At 54.2% G+C, this 20,158-nt stretch overlaps 1 protein-coding gene across 4 annotated transcripts in view; it reads left to right on the top strand.

Annotated features, from left to right (window-relative positions):
• The window catches only part of CSPG5 (chondroitin sulfate proteoglycan 5), a 28,809-nt gene that overhangs the window by 4,040 nt on the left and 4,611 nt on the right, over nucleotides 1-20,158 (top strand). For 2 of the 4 annotated variants that reach the window (XM_084859601.1, XM_084859600.1), the window contains exons 3-4: nucleotides 10,207-10,395; nucleotides 19,187-19,259. In XM_084859601.1, the coding sequence (XP_084715727.1) occupies nucleotides 10,207-10,395; nucleotides 19,187-19,259 (262 nt within the window). Of the gene's footprint in view, nucleotides 1-10,206; nucleotides 10,396-19,186; nucleotides 19,341-19,382; nucleotides 19,455-20,158 lie in introns of those variants that run through there. The other 2 variants (XM_084859602.1, XM_084859599.1) reach the window with 2 other exon arrangements.

Below are 20,158 nucleotides of genomic sequence, written 5' to 3'. Positions count from 1 at the left end.
ACTGACGTTGAAGAAAGATTCAACTGCGGGTTTTGTATGTGGAATGGGAGGGGGGTCTGTTATCTTAGCCTTTGTTCCAGGTGGCAAAATGTTGTGGGCCTGTCCTGGTGTCATTTCAAATCATGGGGCTGTGGGGAGATGCTGTTTATGAGCATACCTGCCCTGTGTAAGAGACACACACAACTCCTTGCAAATAAGAAAAGCTAGCAGGTTTGTGATGAAGATCACTTAGCCCACTCCTTGATGAGCTAGTTCTCTGCTTGCAGGGATCTGTTTTATCTTGATAAGGACAAGGATTAAAACATGTAATCACCCCCCCCCCCCCGCAATACACATACACCTGCAGCCTGAAGCCTAAAGCCTGAAGCGGCACCACCTCGGAATTCTACCGCCTCATTTGGCTACCCATGTAGACCAGGCCTCAGTGTTCATCAGTGGTGAAAGTGAGCAGATATGGACAGGTGCAGGGAACCAGCATGAAGTTTAGTGGTAGGGGAGTACTCGTCCTGGCTTCTGCGTGTTTTAAGAACATTGGGACAGCATCCCCAGAATGCTGCCAAAGGACAGTGAGGTTGTGCTGAACTTCTGGAACAGGGAAGCGTGACCTTCATCCCGTGGAGGTTCCAGCTGTGGCCCAGGGAGCCTGCTTGTGTTCCTCCAGGGCGCGGGGCTCGGTCTCCTCCAAGAAGGAGTGGTGCTCAGGCTTTCAGACCTGGCAGGAGAATTCTTGACATTGTGGGGAGAAGTGGCAGTGGTTCAGTGACTAGGGAGAAGCGCTCTGTACATGCTCAGGGATGCCTTTCTGCATTGTATAGCATTGCTTCCTGTCTCTTTCTTTGAAGAAGGGGTGTGGCCAAAGATGGGGGGCTGATAAATGGGCGTGGTTAAAGGAGGAGTAGAGGGAAGGTGGGACGGGTGGATGAAAGGCAGTCCGCACAAGGGTCATCTCTGTTTTGCTCGGGAGCGAGGACTCGGGTGCTAAGGCAATCTTTCGAACAACGCTCCTTCTAAGAAGTGGGAGGGGCACCCTCCAGTGTTGCCTGTCTGCCAGCAGCAGCAGCAGCAGCAGCAGCAGCGGATCATTCACCTCCCCAGCGCCTGCTCCCACCTCACCGTTTGAAAACTTAGGGGCTGACTGAAAGACTTTGGGGAAACGGTGGGCTTTGATGGAACTTGCTCCTCAGTGCATAGGGAGCGAGTGTCGAGTGGAGTCACGGAGGCATCTCCGTTAACTCCAACCGGCCACAAGGCCTCTGGCTCCCACATCCACCTGTTCATTGGAAAGAACCCGATCTTCCCTGGTCAGAGAGCAGGTGAAATGCGGGCCGCTAGGAGCAGAGGAACACCGGAAGCTGCCTTATGCTGAGTCAGACCCTGCTTGGTCCATCTGGCCCAGTGTTGTCGACACTGACCGGCAGCAGCGGTTCTCCAGGGTCTCAGGTAGGCTTTTTCCTAGCCCTGCCTGGAGAAGCCAGGGATCATAGAATAGTAGGGTTGGAAGGGGCCCACAAGGCCATCGAGTCCAGCCCCCTGCTCAATGCAGGAGTCCAAGCCAGAGCATCCCTGGCAGATGGCTGCCCAGCCTCGTCTTGAATGCCTCCAGGGTGGGGGAGCCCACCGCCTCCCTAGGTAACTGGTTCCATTGTCGTGTTGCTCTTTGTTGTTGTTGTTCAGTCGTTCAGTCGTGTCCGACTCTTCGTGACCCCATGGACCACAGCACGCCAGGCCTTCCTGTCCTGCGCTCTCTCCCGGAGCGTGCTCAAGTTCATATTCATTGCATCGGTGATGCTATCTAGCCATCTCATCCTCTGCCGGCCCCTTCTCCTTTTGCCTTCAGTCTTTCCCAGCATCAGGGTCTTTTCCAAGGAGTTTTCTCTTCGCATTAGGTGGCCAAAATATTGGAGCTTCAGCTTCAGTATCTGTCCTTCCAATGAGCACTCAGGGTTGATTTCCTTTAGGATGGACTGATTTGACCTCCTTGCAGTCCAGGGGACTCGTAAGAGTCTTCTCCAGCGCCACACTTCGAAAGTATCAATTCTTCGGCGCTCAGCCTTCCTGATAGTCCAGCTCTCACAGCCATACATTGCTACTGGGAAAACCATAGCTTTGATTAGACGGACTTTTGTTGGCAAGGTGATGTCTCTCCTTCTTACTATGCTGTCTAGGTTTGCCAGAGCTTTCCTCCCAAGGAGCAAGCGTCTTTTAATTTCATGGCTACAGTCAGAAATTTTCTCCTGATGTTCAGCTGGAATCTGGCTTCCTGTATCTTGAGCCCATTTTCCGTGTCCTGCACTCTGGGATGATCGAGAAGAGATCCTGGCCTTCCTCTCTGGGACAACCGTTCAAGGACTTGAAGAGCGCTATCCTGTCTCCCCTCAGTCTTCTCTTCTCAAGGCTAAACATGCCCAGTTCCTTCAGTCTCTCCTCGTAGGGCTTTGTTTCCAGTCCCCTGATCATCTTTGTTGCCCTCCTCTGAACCCTCTCCAGTTTGTCTGCATCCTTCTTAAAGTGTGGTGCCCAGGACTGGACACGGTACTCCAGATGAGGCCTAACCAGTGCTGAGTAGAGGGGAACTAGCACTTCCCGGGATTTGGGAGCGATGCTTCTATGAATGCAGCCCAAAAGAGCATTGGCCTTTTCTGCAGCCACATCACAGTGTTGGCTCGAACCTCGGACCTTTTGCATGCAAAGCAAGGGCTCCACCACTGGGCTGCGTCCCTCGTTAGAAGAACTTCCAAGTCAGGCTCTCTCGTTGGTCTGCGACAAAGGGAGTCTCACAGCACAATCCCATGCATTCAGAAGAAAGTCCCATTGAACTCAGTGGGATTTACCCCCAGCCTTAGGCTGCAATCTCATATTTGCTTACCTGGGAGTAAGTCCCATTGAACTCAGTGGGCTTACTTAGAAACATCGGAACATCAGACGCTGCCTCAGCGGAGTCAGACCCTTGGCCCTGCTGGCTCAGTGCTGGCAGCAGCGGCTGGCAGCAGTGCCATTCCAGGGTTGGGATGGGGAGGAGGGGTGTTGTGGGGTCCTCCCCAGACGGCCCTCCCCTGCTGGATCACGCGCCCACCACCCTGCCACAAAAATATCTGGAGGATCCTGTTGTCACGGGCTCCTCGGAGGCCTCTCTCAGTCTCATCCAGTAGCCAAGTCCAGACACTGACAAAGGGATTCCTTTCGAAGCTTTATTCCTCTTTTACAACTTAACAACTACACTGATTGCAACTAGATCTGAGCAGCACAGCACCTGTGCCCTACGTTGGAACAGTTGGTCCCCGTTTGAAAGGGGATTACTGGCAGACCCCTGAACTTAAGGACTAGGGAGAGTCCCTCCCCTTTTCCCTTGGAGCCTCTGGGCGCAGCCGTTGTTTGCGCGCCAACCGGGCACTGCGCCTCCTTTCCGCGCCCTCCATCTGGCGCCGCTCTCTGCGTCTGCGTCGCGCATTCACCAAGTCTGCTTCCCGCGCTCTGTCACTCCCTGGACTGCTATCTAAGCTAGGAATGCTGGTGGGAGGAATCTCCGTCAGCTGTTGGTCCTGGGAAAGAGGAGCGCGCTCCTTTCCCAGGAGCGACTGCTCTTCCTCAGAATCAGAACTACTCTGGGATTCTATGGGCTCCATGTCCACCCTGACACCTGTGGCCATCCAGATGTTGTTGGACTCCAACCCCCATCAGCCATAGCCACAGCGGTCTGTGATCAGGGATGATGGGAGCTGAAGTACAGCAACATCAGGTACCCTGCCCTCCCTCCTGTGCACGGGTGGTGCTGCTTTGGCTACATAGGGACCGGCAGGATACGAGCTCTCCAAGCGAAGCGCATCGCGTGCCTTGTCAGTACTTTTTACAACAACCCTGTATGGTAGGTTCATTTCAGTAGCTCCATCTTTCTGATAAGGAGGTTGAAGTTGAGCGTGACGGCAAGCGTGAGACTATAGAGAGGGTTATGAAATCATGCAGGGTGTGGAGAAAGAGGCCGGAGAGACATTTTCCTTCTTCTCCCATTACACCACCATTCAAGGTTATTCAGTGAAACTGGCAAAGAGATGCAGAACAGGTAAAAGGAATGATTTCTTCACGCAACACGTAATGCAGCCAACAGCTATACTGGCTGGGAATGATGGGAGTTGCAGTCCAAGGCTGATGGACTGATGTAATGAATATGTGGAACTTGCTGCTGCAAGCCGCAGGGATGGTGACTCCTTAGATGGCTCTCCCAGGGGACTGGGCAAATGCAAAGAGAAGAAGGAGCTGGTGGTGGGAGGTCCATCAACAAATCTTAGCCATGGTAGCTAAAACTGCTGGGATCAGAGGCACTTTCTCTGCAAGTACCAGATGTTGGGGATAAGCAAAGCTGCTTCATCCAGGCCAGCCGGTGGGCCTCTCTGGAGGCATCTGGCTGTCCTCTGTCAGAGACAGGATGCTGGACCAGATGGACCCTTGGACCAATCTGGCAGGTTTCTCCTTATGCTGTCCCTAGTTCATAGCTCAGTATCCTAACCCATGATTCTACAGTGGCCCATGCTGGCGTTCCCATTCTTGCTCTTTATGTTGGGGGAGGGGGGCACAGAAGCCCTGTGCCTCGGAGTGGGGCTGTAGGTGAGACGGAGCTGTTGAGAGGGCAGCCTTATGCTCTCCAGACCCTTGGCCCCTACTGGCCTGAATGACTGACCCCTGGAGAGGCTGTGACCGTCTGTGCCACGGGTCCGTCCATGGGTTTACTTATGTATTTATTAGTTTTGTGTACTGTCCAACTGGCAGATGCCCTCTGGGCAGCTGACAATCGTAAAACCAAGCGACAGCAACATAAAATAAAAGGATCAGAATAATACAATATTAAACGTTACGGGCTCACGCCCTCTGCCCTCACGGCCGTTGGCATTTCGGTTCCATGTGCCAGGCAGGCGAGGAGAGGACTTCCCCGGCCTCTTTCGGCCCCCACAGGGCCGTGCTGCTCAGCAGAGCTGGAATTAGGTCAGAGCTGTGCTGATGGGACGACGTTCCCTGTCGCTAATGCGCTCTGGCACACAGCGCCACGGGGAAGCCGCACCAGCCAGCGACGGGCCAGGGTCTGGGTGCAAGGCGCAAAGGTGCACCCTGGATGCGTCAGCAGTAGATCGGCTTCCCCGGGGGAGATGTGTGGCATGTGACCCAGCAGACGAAGCCTGGAGCATGTGGGAAGTGAGTTTGAATCCAAGGACTCATCTGGGCCACAGTTCTATACCTGTGCCCAGTGCTCAAATTACAGGGGGCTGAAAGAGGGTCTGGGCCCCTTATCTTTTGCAAAGGCCCCCTTAGCTACAGTTCTTCAAAGGCGATGGAAAGGGCATGGTTTGGCCAAACCTGAAGGGAGTCAGGGATTGGGACTTGTGGATTTCATGAAGGGCCCCTTACTCTCCCCTCACCCAAAAAATGGGACAGTACACACAGGCAGCAGAATGAGCGAGTTCAGTTCTGAGGTGATCAGACGTCCAGACTTAATTCATGCTAGTGATCACCTTTTTGAATGCATAGTGTATTGCAGCCTTCCTCAACCCAGTGTCTGCCATAGCTGGCCTAACACATCAGTAGTAGTCTAACACATCAGAAGGGCAGCAGGTTGCGAAAGGCAATCTAGTACATCAGAGAGAGAGAGTTTTCACCTAGCCTACTGTTGATGTGCTGGGTGTTTTGTTTTTGAGTTTTGACTTTACAGGGAGTTTGGTTTTGGTTTATATCACAGAACCTTCCAAAGGGGCATCTTTTGCAGCAGCCTGAAGTGGTACAGTCCAGAATGCTATCACCCCAGAACTCTTTCCCACCTTATTCTGATCCCTATGCAGACCAGGCCATATATCAGCACTCCCTCTAACAGCAAACTCAGGTGGTGAGCGCCGACAGAAATGGAACTCACATGGGGACATTGAGAAACAAGAGGGGAGGGGTCAGCACACTCAGAGGAATAAAGTACAAATTGTCTTTGAAAAAAACCCCAAGGGGCCGTCTCCCCTCCAAAAAACCCAAGCCCAGCATGCTCAGTTACCACGGAGTGCGGAGTGTCAGCTGGAGAACAAAAAATGGAAAATGGCTGTTGGGGAGCATGGCTGGCCAGAAACAGGGAATGCTCCTGTTTGGAGGTGAGGATATACTGCAAAATTCTGTTGCAGGTCCCTTTATTCCCAATGTTCAGGCTGTGAGTGCCGATGCTTATGTAGCCAAAACAGCACCACCCATACAAAAGATGGGCATATCAGCAGGCTGGGGGAACCCCAGGATTTGCATAAGTATAACAAATCTTTAGGGGGAAAATCCCCTAAGTGTGGGGAAAACAACCCCATGACCGTGCTTGGTGGCCATGAAATGCTGCCCGACATTCTGGCCGGGTGCAGGAATGGAATGAAGTGGCTGGAATCCTGAACAGGAGCCCCCTGCACTGCACCTTTTTGTTGCAGGTCCGACTTATATATTTATAGGCATGTTCATGGGTTCGGCGCGTCCCTTGGTCACGCTGGGTTTCTGGAGATACAAGTCCCTCCCTTGCGCCTCCTCCTTAGGAGGGTGTATCCACCATTGCCTGGCGAGACAAGGGTCCTCTTAGGGTGAGAGCTGTGGGTCTCTGTGTGGGCCAGTGGCTAGAACCAGCCCAGTAATTGTGGACTGGAGGCCCTTCTTCCAGCACCCCTGCTGTCAGGCGAAGGCCTTCTTGGTGGCCCCTGACGTTGAGGCGCTCTTTCCTGGCAAGGGGTTTCTAGGCGGCAGGCTGAGACTATTTGGCCAGGCTCGTAATAATGGTCACCACTCAGGTTTTATTTGCTGTTCCTGTTTTTATTGCTGTGCTGACTCTTGCCTTACTGCAGTTTTATGTTGCTGCTGTTGCACTTCAGTTGGGTTTTAACTGTGTTTGCGAGCGACTAATTAATGTTGTTTTCTCTTGTAAGTGACCCTAAAAATTGTTCTTGAAAAAGTGGGATAGAAATCTGCCAAATAAATAAATAGACACGGGGTTTGGGCCCAGGAAAAACCCAGTCCACTTCCTCACTTGGCCGGAAAGCATTGACAGGCCTCACCTGCCACGCGGGGGTGGGGGGGAATGTTACGAGGACTGAACAAGATCAGTCGTGTCTGGCAACTGGCACTTCCAAGCAGAATTGCATTTTCCCCCAGCGATGTTTGGAAATGTGTTGGAGAAAATATGAATCTCCCACAGTGAATCACATTGTTGAGGAGAGAATGTGGCTTTCCTCATTGCAGTGGTGCGGTTCAAGACCCGGTAGCATTTTCTCTTCTGGGTAACACCATGAGATATGTATCAGGCTTCAGGATGCCACAAGCCTCTTGTCATTGGTGCTGCAACAGACTTAACACGGTTACCCCTCTAGAAATTCTTGAGGTTACAGGAGCCCCTCTCAGATTCTGGCGCTGGTACCACTGCATCATTTAAGAAGTTCAGATCGAATGATAGGGTTGTTATCTTTCTGGGAAGACTTTTAACAGAAAGAAAAGATGGGGGAGGGGGAGAATTCCAGACGATGAAAGAAAGATTTCTATTTAAGGCTAAGCCTTAAGCACGTTTTAGAAAATCCTCTTCAGAGGCACTGTATACTACACATAAAGAACGGGATAATCAGAAAATGAGACATAAAATCTAATCAAGTGAAATACAATCTCGTTCGGAGCAAAATTAAAACAAAATTGCTCCAGCTATTTTTTTTTTTTATTAAAAAAAGATTTAACCTGGAAGTCTAAGAATTATAATGCTTGAATGTTGTGTGTGTATGAAACTGGCAATGTGAAGCATATATACTACGGGTGCTGAACCTCAGGCCATGGCCAAATCTGGCCCTTTCAGGGTCCCAGTTTGGCCTTCTGGGGTCCCCAGATCACCTCGCCCCCTTCCTCTTCTGTACAAGCACCAGTGATTGGGTAGTTTCCCAGCTTTAGTGCAGTTTTCCCCCCATTCTGAAAGGATGCAGGGCCTGTCCCAAGGCTTAGTTACTGGCAGTCAGAGCTTTAAGCTAAATGACGCTGGGATATTTGACCCCGGCCCTCTTGCTGGAATGTGGCCCCCGAGATCTTCTCTGCAGTGGAATTTGGCCCTTGAGCTCAAAGGGGTTCAACACCCCTGATGTATACAAAACCAACACAATTTAGAAGTCGGAACGTCTAAAAGTAAAACGACCCATAATAGACATAATTAAAAGACAAACGGCCGCGCAGTGGAACAGCCCCTAAGCAGGAAGAGCTGCCCCTCGCATGCAGGACAGGCCTGTAAAACAGCTACTGGTGATAACTAAATGGAGCTTCCATGTTTATAGGCAGTCTATGCTGGGCTTAAGGAAGGGAGGAGAGCTGTTACCCGCATGGCCTGCAGGGGCTTCCCAGGAGCATCTGAGGGACAAGGAGCCCTCCCTTATCCCATCCGTCTTGGCTCTTCGTGTTTTCTCTTTGCTATGCAGCCACTGAACCAGGGGGGTTGAAACCTCAGGCCTGGGGCCAAATTTGGCCTTCCAGGGTTTCCCAGGTGGCCACACCCCTTCACTTGGCCCCACCCCTTTCCCCCAGCTGCCAATCTTTTGGTGGTTTCCCGGCTTTTGTCTAGTTTTTTTCCTGATACTGAACGGTTCAAATGCCTCTCCGGAGGCTGAGTTGCCATCAGTCAGAGTTCTAAGCAAAAATATCTTGGTATGTTTTGTATTTCTTGGTAATGTTGGCCCCACCCCTTTGCCTTTGGCTCCGCCCACCACTACTGGAATGTGCCCCCCAAGAGCTTCTCTGGAAGTGAATTTGGCCCCTGGGGTGAAAGGGGCTCCTGTGCTAAGGGCATGGAGGCTCTGCCAAAAGGGAGGCGGCACCCCCACAAGCTGGCCAGACTTCCCATGCCGTCCGGTCTGGGCCCGACTCTCCTCTGCTTCATCTCTTCCCAGTTTCCCTGTTGCTTGGCTGCAATTCATGTATTCTCCTGCTAGTCGATGTGCGGTCGATTGGAACGGCTGCCCGGCAGAGCAGACGATGGGAAACGTGGACTTCCAGAGGCCTCTGCTGCCCTGGGGTTGTGTTGCTGCTCGACTGGTCCTTTTAGGCCAGCCTTCCCCAGCATGCTGCCCTCCCAAGGTGCTGGACTACAACTCCCAACATCCCCCTCCCACATTTACATTTAGACCGTGGTCCCTATCCGTGCCATGAACTTACTGGACGGTCTCCAGAAAGCCAGCCTCACATCGCGCTCCCGGCCCAGAGCAAGACGAGGATGAGAATCCTGCCCTGCCTTCAGATGCTGTTGTTATGTGAGGGATCGGGAAGAAACGTGTGTGCTACGTACGTTCAGCAAATGCTAGATGGTATTGCTGCTGCTGCTGTGGCACCTGCTCGCGCATGGAGGGTGGCCCCAGAGGTGCGACCCGCGTGTGTGAGTGAGCTGCCAGTGGCTAGTCACGGTGCCCATTGCTTTCCTGCTTGTCGGCATCAACTCAGAAGCAACATTTCCAGAGGAGGCACTTCACACGCCTGGCTGAGAGTCGCGAAGTGGCTGGAGCTGCTGTCCCTTGCAGCTGAGTCCCTCCCCACGCTGGGCGTGTTACGCGGGTAATAAGAACGTGAGAAGAGCCCTGCTGGATCAGACCAAATGCTCTGCATATCTAATCCTGCATCCTGTTCGCACAGTGGCCAGTCGGCTCCTGTGGGAAACCACAAGCAGGACACGAGTGCAACAGCACCCTCCCACCCATGTTCCCCAGTGACTGGCACACACAGGCATCCTGCCTCTGATACTGGAAGTAGCACATAACCATCAGGACTAGTAGCCATCGATAGCTTTCTCCTCCATGAATTTCTCTGACCCCTTTAAAGCTGCCCAAGTTGGTGGCCATCACAGCATCTTGTGGAAACAAATTCCATAGTTTAACCATACACAGTGTGCAGAAACAACACTGGCCTACCTTACAGGGCTATTGTAGGATTTACTGAAATAATGTATAGGAAGAGGCTGGAGCACTTGAAGTGTGCTATAAAGGCCCGTCTAGGTCCGCATCCCCTCTGACAACGGCCAGCCAGATGTCCCAGGGACGCATGCAAACAAGTAGCATCCGCCCCAGTACCTGTTCCTAAGGTAGACCGTCTCTGCATGTGGAGGTTTCTGTTTTAGTTGGAGGAGGGTATGGCACTCGGGGCCTGGGGAAGGGGGCTGGGCTGTCCCTCAGCTGAGCAGCCCTCACTTGTGTCCCGCTGCAGGTGCAACACCCAAGACTACATCTGGCACAAGGGGATCCGCTGCGAGTCCATCATCACCGACTTCCAGGTGATGTGCGTGGCCGTGGGCTCCGCCGCACTGGTGGTCCTGCTTCTCTTCATGATGACGGTCTTCTTTGCCAAAAAGCTCTACCTGCTCAAAACCGAGAACAGCAAGCTGCGCAAGACCAAGTGAGCGGGGAACTCTGGGGTGGGCAACAGCCGTAGAGCCTGCTGGTGCCGACACCACGGGGGGCGTGAATCCGCTCCGGGTTTTGGTCAGCATCCGTCAGAACTCTACAGGAGCCTCTTGGAAAGCTTGTGAAGCACCTCCCATAGCTCATTTAGAGTTCTGACTGGCGCTGGCCAAAACCCGGAGCAGATGCACCGCCCCACGGACATTGGAGCCAGCAGCCTCCCCTGGGCAAAAGGGTGGGGAGAGGGCGGGTGGGCCGTGCCCATGTCGTGGACAGAGAATGACCGTCCGCTAGGAGTTCAGTCTGTGCGGCCAGATACCCAACCCCCAGATAGCCATCTGGAGAACAGAGCAGAGCCCAGAACTCTTTCCTGAACTGGATCGTATTTTTAATCTGCCCAATAACAAGGCTTCCCTGGGCGGATTACAGATAGCTAAAAGAAGAAAATACAATCCAATTGTATTCGTATTGACATTTTTCTTGGTAGAACGGCAGGCTACAAATCCAATAACTCAAAGAATAAAATACTTTACAGAGGGTTAAAAGAACACAGTATAATGCAGTGTGATACAGAAGTGCCGGTTCCGGGTCTTGGGGAGCACTTGCGCAAGATGCTCTCCGTAGGGCCCCTGCCCCAGCTTGGGTGCCTCGCTGCTCGCCTGCCTCTCCCTCGGGCCCCAATCCACAACCCCTCTGCGAGTGTGAGGCCAGGGCAGGCTGAGGTCAGCACCCCTCCTCCTCGCTCTTCTGCTGGCGGGCTGGCTGGGACAGGGTAGGCGGGCGGCGGCAGCGTGAGGAGGCTCCAGGGACTGGCGGTGGATCTGCTCCTGGGCCCCAGCCAGTGCCCAGTGCTGCCGACCTTGGGCACCAGCCCCGATCGATCCCTGGCCTCGGAATGTCCTGGGCTGCCACAGCCAAGAAGGAGGCGTGGCACCGTGTGCATTTTTCACCCCTGGGCATCAGCAGATCTGCTCGCCAAGGCGAGTGTGGCGTCGCCCCCAGAAAGTGTGACGAGCAGCCAGCCCTCCTCCCAAGCTGCAGGGGTGGGCAGGGATTGTCTAGACAGGCCCCGGCAGTCCTGTGACCTCCCCAGCTACCATGTCAGGAGGAAGGCTGGGCATGGTGGGGCAGCTGCCCAAACATGGGCTGCCTCAAGTCTCAAGTCTCCCGTTCATCCCAGTGACCCATGAATGTTTTGCTTCATGCTGAGGTCTGATTCCGTCGCACGCTGCTGGGAGCTGCATGCCAGGGGCCTCGTGGCGCTCCACTCCGCCGCTGCATTGAATGTACCCTGTCAGTAACGTAGGTTCCAGCAGGCACTAATCTGTCATAGAAACGTCCCTCCTGATGGGTGGAGCGACATGGCAAAAATCCATACATTTCTGGCAGGGTGTGGAAACATCCACATCGAAAGTTGCTTTGAGCACTGCAAACAGAAAATCTTGTCACGATTTTAAAAAGGAATTGCTCCTTAATACCGCACTCAGTGGTGAGTGCCGACAGAAATGGAGCCAAAATGGGGCCACTTCAAAAGAAGAGGGAGGTATCGGCTTGCTAAGGGGGATTGTAAGGTTTGTAGAAGTACAAACTGAGGGGGGAACCCCCCCTCCCCCAAACCCAGCCCAGTGAGGACTGGGCAAATGGAAAACTGGGGGCGGGGGAAGGACTGGCCTGCGGAAGAAGGCAGGGCTGGAGCCCTGAATGAGAGCGATGGGGTTAGGAAGCGGGCATGCACCCCTGCCACTTCTTGTTGCCGGGCCATCTCGTAACGTTAATGGCTCTCTGCAGCAGTTCGCTGGGCCGTGCTGCGAGTGCTGCAGGCACATGTGCCTAGGGCCTCACCAACGGCTGCATCTGGGAGTCCCGGAGAGAGCTCCCGCCGTGGTTCTGCACTGCTATCCCTGGGCTTGCTTCCCATGCCATGAAGCTTGGCTCTCTGGAATGGCAGCAGAGTGTCTAGAGACTTTGCCTTGACTGACCCCTGGAGCTGGCTGGAGTGACCCCAGCTCCGGGGGTAGCTTGGAGCAGATCGCCTGGTTTTGTTCTGCTGTCCATTTGTCCCAAAGGGGGTGATTTGGGGAGGGCTCTGCCCTCGAGCAGGGCTGGGATTGGTGGACCTCTTGGCCTCCCCCGCCCAACATAGTTCTAACTCATTTATGAAACCTGCTGACCCGGTGTGTGGTGGATGGCCGCTAGCCTAGCTGGAATCCCGGCCCCAAGCCCTGGCATGCCGATGGATGACAGGGTGGCCAGCTTTTTGTGTGGGCAGAGGCTTTGCTCTTTTTAACAACTGTGGGCCAGGCAGAAATTCAACAGGGGAACCTCCCACGGCCTCATCCCTTGCAAACACAGCCCTTTGCGCACATGCGCCATGTGCAGGAGGAGTGGCACTTTAGGAAAGGCTTCCTGGGCCTGCTGGCACCCACAGTCGTCACACCTGCTCGCCCGCTCTGAGTGGGTTCCCTGCTTGGAGGGGGAAAGCCTCTCCCTGCCCAAAGCTGTGATTTATGGGGGGAGCCTTCTGGCTCCTGGGAAAAACGCCAAGTGTGCGCGCAGCAAGATGGAACACCTCTGCCTGCTGACGCTTTGCCTCTCGCCAGGCTGTAAATTTCCTGGGTGCCATCGCAGACGGGAGGGCAAAGTGAAACAGAGTGGCAGGGCTGGGGGAGGTGAGGTCACGGTGCCATCCTGGCCATCTGTGCACAGTGCCCAACTCGTCTCCTAAGAGCTGTGGTGGAGTCGAAGCTGAGGCCGGAGCTGCTGTCGTTGCAGACTTCCCGGAACCGTCTGGCGGGCCAGAGTTGGAGGACAATATGCTGAACTAGTTGGGCCCTTGGCCTGATCCAGCAGGGCCGCTCTCATAGCAAGGGTGTTCAACCTCAGGACCGAGGGCCAAATCTGGCAGGCCAGGAGTCCAGTGGAGGCTGGTGGCTCCGATGTCAGTGGGGCGGTGAATCCGCTCCGGGTTTCAGTCAGTACTCTAAAGGTGCTCTCCAAGGTGCGGAAGCACCTTGGAGAGCTCCTTTAGAGTACTGACTGAAACCCGGAGAAGATTCACCACCCTACTGACATCGGAGCCACCAGCCTCCACTGCTGCGGTCCGATTCTGGTCTTGGAAGGTTTCTCCTCTCCTCTGACTGCTGATCATTAGGGGATTCTCTGGCTTAGTCACTGGCAGTAACAGCTTTAATCTAAAATAGGCTGGTATTTTTGGCTCCGCCCCTTTTGCCTTTAGCCCCGCCCACCCCTGGAATGCAGCCCCTGAGAGCTGCTCCAAAATGGCATTTGGCCCTGAGGCGGAAAGATGTTCAACACCCCTGTCTTATGGTTGTAGTGTGGAGCTAAGTCAGCTTCCCCAACCTGATGTCCCCCTGACGTGTTGGACTACAACTCCCACCATCCCCAGCCACCATCTCCAGCACTGGCTTGGGGCAGCTGGGTTCATAGACTGAGCTGTGAATGTGTGTCTCTGGGGCTGCCGTCTCGCCTTTGCCAAGTACTCCCTAAGGTACCCTGAGGCGGATCACGTTCTCTAAGCCTCCGCTTCCTCCACTGTTAGTCTTACGATAAGACCAGACTACCTTACAGGTTGTTGTAACAGCTGTTGAGACAACGTGCTGCGTCTTGTGCGCCGATCCCAAATCCTGTTCTTGCTGTCGCTGCTGCAACGCAGGGCTGGTTTCTGCATCACGCACCCAACTTTCCCCACTAGTGCAGAGAAATTGCCATTTCAAGCAGTTGGCCAAGAGCCGGGAATCGTCGAGTAATCGAGCGATAACTCTGGCAGAGTGGAGAACCTGCACGTGTCGGCCCGTCCTTAGTGTTTACATCGTGCTTGTTCTTAGTGCCACAGCACAGTCATTCTCGCAACACCCTTGAAAGGTAGGCCAACGTTGTTATTCCAGTATAGCAACTTTCCCCGGCCTGGGGCCCTTCTGCTGTGTTGGACTACAAATCCTAGCATCCCCCAGCCAGAATGGTGCAGATGTAATGTTATGCTTATCTGGCCTTCCTCATCCTGGTGTGCTCCAGATGGGTTGGCCTACCTCTCCCATAATTCCCAGCCGGTGCGGCCGATGGTGGAGGGAGGCTGGATAAACCTTCCCAGGGAAGGCCAGGGAGCGAGGTGCTGGCTGCCGTTCACCCCCCCCCCCGTCACTAGGCTGCCCAGTGCGCGTCTGGATCTGGCAGAGAGCACGAGCTCACGTGCCCCACGTTGCTGCTGGCGATGAAAAAGCCTGGCGGATTCCTGTCTCCGGCTCCTCTCTCCTCCTGGGCCTGGCCAGGCCAGGCCCCTAATGAGCGCTTAATTACTGTTTTGTAAAGTGCCGGCAGTAATTATTGAGGAGCGCTTGGCTCTGTCTGGTCTCAAACATTTCCCCAGCAAGAGCTGCCCCCCTGGGAGACAAGGGTACGTACGCAGCCCAGAAGAGGCGTTCCGTTTCGCTTGTGCCTCGGGCGTGCAGCCAGATAAAATGGGTGTCGTCAGATCTCAGGGGTGTCGCTTTTTCGTCACCCTGACACTGCTAATGTCAAGCGCCAGGAGCCAAATGGTCCAGCAGTATTAGGAAAGTGCGCAGTGATGGTGGGTCTGCTTCGGACAAAGCTCTGCCCCCCCCCCATTGAGAGTCCCGGCCAGCTTCTCCTTTCTGGCTATATGGACGGTGATTCATTGTTTTTCAAAGCTTCTTGACATTAAAGAACATTGGAATTGTCATCCTGGCTCAGACCAAAGGTCCATCTAACCCATTGTACTGTCTCCAGCACCGGCCAGGCAGATTCCTGCGAACATTTACGAGCAGGACAGAGGTGTCTCCTCTTGTTTGCACCCGACATCTGGGAATCAGAGGTACACCCTTTCTGCTTGTGGAGGTTCCATTTAGCTATTGTCAGCACTGTTCGTGTGCCAGGATTTTGCATGGAAAATCCCACAGAAACAATGTGTTGCATGCAGAATTCATCTTCTTGGGAATCTCGGCATTCATTTGGTTTTAAAAGCAAAGGTCCAACTGGGATGGACTCAAATTTATACCTGAAGGTGCTCAGGCCAGACCAGCAGAAATCTCAGGCTGGTGGCTGAATAAAGTTTGAAGAGCAGGAGGCGCCTTTTCCGTTCCCGGTTGAGCTTCTTGCCTCTCACAGCGACCAGCAAGCCCAGAAGAGATTACATAAACCAGCCTTCCCCACCCTAGCACCCTCCAGTTCCATTGGAATACAAACCCCATTGTCCCCAGGCAGGATGATGGGAGCTGTAATCCAATGCCTTTGGAGAGCACCTGGTGGGGGAAGGGTGATGTAAACAGTAAGGTTTATTGGTTGGTCGGCTCACATTTTTCAGCCCCACCCTTCTTCCTCCAAGGAGTGCAGGAGGGTGGCGTGCACAGCTCCTCCCCGCTTCCCATCCTCACAACAACCCTGGGAGATGGGCCAGGCTGAGAGAGTGGGACTGGCTCAAGGGGAGCTTTGGAGCTGAGCAGGGATCTGAATCCAGAGCGCTCTCCGGCGCTCCGAGTCTAATGCAGCAGCCCCCTGCCCAGTTTGCAGATTCTGTCTTCTTGCGCAGTCACGGAAATAATGCGGCTCCGCCCACCTGGCATCATCAGCTGGTTGCAGAGTGTTGCTTTCCATGGTGCAGAACTTTGGACCACCCTGGGGTGGGGGGAGGTGCTGAAGTCCAATTGGTTTGGCAGGGTCTTGTGGTCATTAGCTGCTGATGCTGCCGGCTAGTGTCCCACAGTCTAGCGTCCTCCGGCCATGTTGGACTACAACCCCCATACTGCCTGGGGACCATGGGAGATGTAGTCCAACACGTCTGGAGGGTGCCAGAGGGCTGGGAAGGTTGCTTTTGAACAAACAGCTCTGAACTGGTTGGATTTGTCCTCCAAAGCCCTCTGCACTTGTGGTTGTTAGGGCACCTCGCTGTCATGAATCCCCTCGGTGACTTCACTTAATCACGGGTTGTGAGCAGAAGGGCTTCCGTGGGCGCCGCCGCCTCTGGAACCAGCCACCCCTCCTTGTCACTGGGTGACCCGCAGTTTGGATGTTTTAATGAGACAGCCAAGTAGCATTTCCTCTTTATTCCGCTCTCTGCACAGCTCCGTTTTCCCTCAGTCCTTGATCACGGCATCCTGCTTTATCCAGGAAGAGGCTCCAAGGTTTCTTGCCTACCTTCATGAGGGGCTTGCTCCGTCCTGGCCCCCCGACCCGTCCCAATGATTCCCAGTCTAGCGAGGAATCCACTCCGGGTTTCAGTCAGAACCAGCCAGACCTCTAAAGGAGCTCTCCAAGGTGCAGAGCACCTTGGAGAGCTCCTTTAGAGGTCTGACTGGTTCTGACTGAAACCCGGAGTGGATTCTCCACCCCGCTGGCATTGGAGCCACCAGCCGCCACTGCTCCAGCCTGCCCAGCGTCCAGCTTTGGCCCTCCGGTACTCCCCGGATGGGGGCGCCCCCTTCTCCTGGCCACACACCCCATTCCCCACAGCTGTGTGGCTTTGGTGCAGTCCCCACCGCAAGCCTAAGAGGTTGAACTGCCTCCCTTGAGGCTTCGGCACTGGCAGTCAGAGCCTTAAGCTAAGTGACACGGGCTCTTTGGGCCTTTTGGCCCGCCCCTTTTTGGCCCCGCCCACCGCAGGGCTGCGGCCCCCGAGCGCGCCTCTGAAATGGAATGCAGCCCCGGGGCCGAAGGAGGTTCGACGCGCACCCCCGCGCCGCGCCGGCGGCTTATCATCCTCAGACCGCCTTCCCAGCCCAGTCGGGCTGGACTCCCACTCCCATCGTCCCCGGCCACGTTGTCGCTGCAATCCAGCCATGCTCCGTGGGGAAGCCTTCCAGGTTTGGGGCTGCTGGCGGGCTCACGGCCCACCCCGTGGAGATGGCCCCCCAGCCGTTCGCAGCACACCGTGTGGAGGGAGCCGGCCTGGGAACCGCGCAGCCCTCCCTCCCGAGGGACTGGCTCCCCCTTCTGCAGGGTCATGGGAGCGGCCTGCGTGTCAGTGCCTGCGACGCGCTCCCTTGTCTTCTGCGAGCGGCTAACAAATGCTAATGGGCCCCAGAAGCCGCCTGAGTGCACAGCCGCAATCCCCCCCCAGCCCCTTAAAGAGCTTTCCCGAGGTGGGAAACCTTCTCAGCTGCCTCTCAGCATGTGGGCCTCTTAGCCTGGCAACAGCAGATGGTGGATTGTCCTTCAGAGGGGACGGGGGGGGGGGAGGGTCTTGGAAAGGAAAGATTCCAGCACTGGCATCTTCTGGGCCACGGGTCAGCGGGGGCAGGGGGGCCGGCACTGCAAAAGTAGCTTAGCCTCAGAACGGGTGAGAACACGAGCCGCGCCTGCCTGGATCCGGCAGTGGAAGCGTGCAGTCGGCTTCTGGCAACGGCCAACCAGGCGCCTCCAGGGAAGGAGCCCCCCCGGCCCCGCCCAGCCCCAACTGGCAGGGAATGGCCACTTCCTCATCCTGCGCCCAACGCCTGTGTGTCCCACACAAATGCCGTTTGCCATCCATAGCCATTGCTGGCCCTCTGGGGCCAGTGATGACTTAGGTGAAATTGCCATGAGTTGTTCTGAGCCTGTGGGATTTGGTGGGATATGGACAGTAAATAAAGGAGGAGGGAAAGAAGATATTGTTAAGCCGAGACACACATTTTCTTTCTTTTCTTTATATATATATAAATAAGTAATTCATTTTAACTTCCAGGTAGAACAATTAAGAACAAAGGAATTCGTTGAGCGGGTTTTCAGACATTTTGTAAAAGACGTACAGGACAAGAATTTTCCTCTCTAAAGGTGTAATATTCTCCCCAAAATGGTGAAAGCAGCAAGAACTTTGAGGGATCCAAGACTTGACTGGACATGATACATGAAAGGTCCCTTCTAGTTGTTCTGTTCTGGTCCTTCTAGCACATTGGAGGCAATAAACTGGTTCCACACACCCCCCACCCCATGTGATCTTTTAAAAATATCTTTGTACCCTATTTCTTAAGGCAGCCCTGAACCAATTATGGTCCTCAACAGTAGTGAACATCGCTATGATTTTCATCACATCCCTCCATAATAAAAAAATGAATTATTTTAATCAAAATACATTCTAACCATTTCAGTCAAAATGAATTAAAAGAGGACACAAATGGTGTCAAATGTATGCAGTTAGGTATGTCAAAGCAGAAGAGTTGGCAGGAGGCTTTTCCTAACTGGCCTGGGATGTTCCCTTGCGGAAGCCACACTTAAATGACATGAAATGTCTGATTAGAAGTGAGCGGGAGGTGCTCTGCACCTGCTCAGAGGCACTCTCTTTCATGACTTCATATGCTCCAGCCCTGAGCCATCGCACTGAGAAGCAGCCCTGGGGTTAAAACCAGGGCCAGCTCCAGGTTTCTGAGGGTGAGACACCCTCAGCCAGCCCCCTCCCTCACTGAGGCACCCCGCCTTTCACCGCTCCCGCTCCCCATCCTGGTCTCGCGTCTTGCCCCGCTTGCTTGCTTGAGGGCCAGGGAGCCAGGAGGCCGCAGCACCTCCTGCTCCTCCTCCTCGCCCCCGCCGCTGTCCGGGCCAGGGTGAGGGAGCAGCTTGTAGCGGTGAGGAGAAGGGGCCGCTCCAGGGGTGCTTGCCAATGGCCCCGATGGGGCATGGGCACAGGTGCTCGACCTGGGCGCCAGCCTTGGTTGACAACCTCCTGAGCTCCGGCTGTCGTGTGCGGAGCGGCCTGGAAGGAATGGCTAGGCAGCGTCACAGGCGTTTCTGATTCTCCTCTCTCTCCCTCTCCTGGTTTTATCTCCTCTCCCCACCGGCAGATACCGAGCTCCTTCCGAACTGCACAATGACAACTTCTCGCTGTCCACAATTGCCGAGGGCTCCCACCCAAATGTAAGGAAATTTTGCGACACCCCGTGTAACCTCTCCCCTCATGCCCGTGCATTGGCTTACTATGATAACATTATCTGTCAGGTAACTTGTCTTCTTCACGTCTTCCCCTTCTGCATGCCTCAGGCTCTGCCTTCCGCCCTCCCCTGCCCCCATTCCCCCTCCCCACCTGCTCCGGACCAACACCGGTGAGCGCCCCTGCTGATGTGCGCCATCCATGGGACTAGGGATGTGCAGATTTTGTTAAGTACCCTCCATCGATGTTTTGTGTGCTAATTGACAGAATCGGCTTTGTTTTAAACAGAACGTCATTGCACTTCTGCTCATTCACATTAATGCAAATGCTTGCACAAATATGCCCATCTGCATTAGTTAATGTGCAGTAGTGGTAATACGGATTAACTAATGCAGATTAGTGTGTTTGCTCAAGTGTGCACTTGTGCTAATGCCAATCAGTGCTAATGCAAATTAGTGCAACTCCTCCCCAAAAGTTAAATACTGGTCCTCAAGTTGGTGGAATCTGCATGACTCAGAAAAAGCCCGTTCCCTGTGGAATCCACAGGTCAGATTTGGAGAAATCCAAATTCATTTGAATCCACTGCCAATTTCTCTGATACCACTAACTGAGACCAGGGATCTGGTGGTTCCCTGCCATATAGAACATAAGAAGAGCCTGGCTGGGTAAGACCAGAGGCCCAACTAGTCCAGCATTCTGTTCTCACAATGGCCAACCAGATGTCCCAACGGGAAGCCCACAAGCAGGACAGGAGAGCAATAATGCCTCCTGCCCACAATCCCCAGAAACTGGTGCACATAGGCATCCTGCCTCTGATCCTGGAGGGAGCATAGAGCCGTCAGGACGAGTAGCCATTAAGGGCTTGCTCCCCCTCCAGGAATTTGTC

This window comes from Heloderma suspectum, chromosome 5, assembly GCF_057233095.1.
Source record: "Heloderma suspectum isolate Gila_16-S chromosome 5, 16-S_ref, whole genome shotgun sequence".
In the NCBI taxonomy this organism is placed as follows: Eukaryota; Metazoa; Chordata; class Lepidosauria; order Squamata; family Helodermatidae; genus Heloderma; species Heloderma suspectum.
This window is presented reverse-complemented; position numbering and strand designations above follow the sequence as displayed.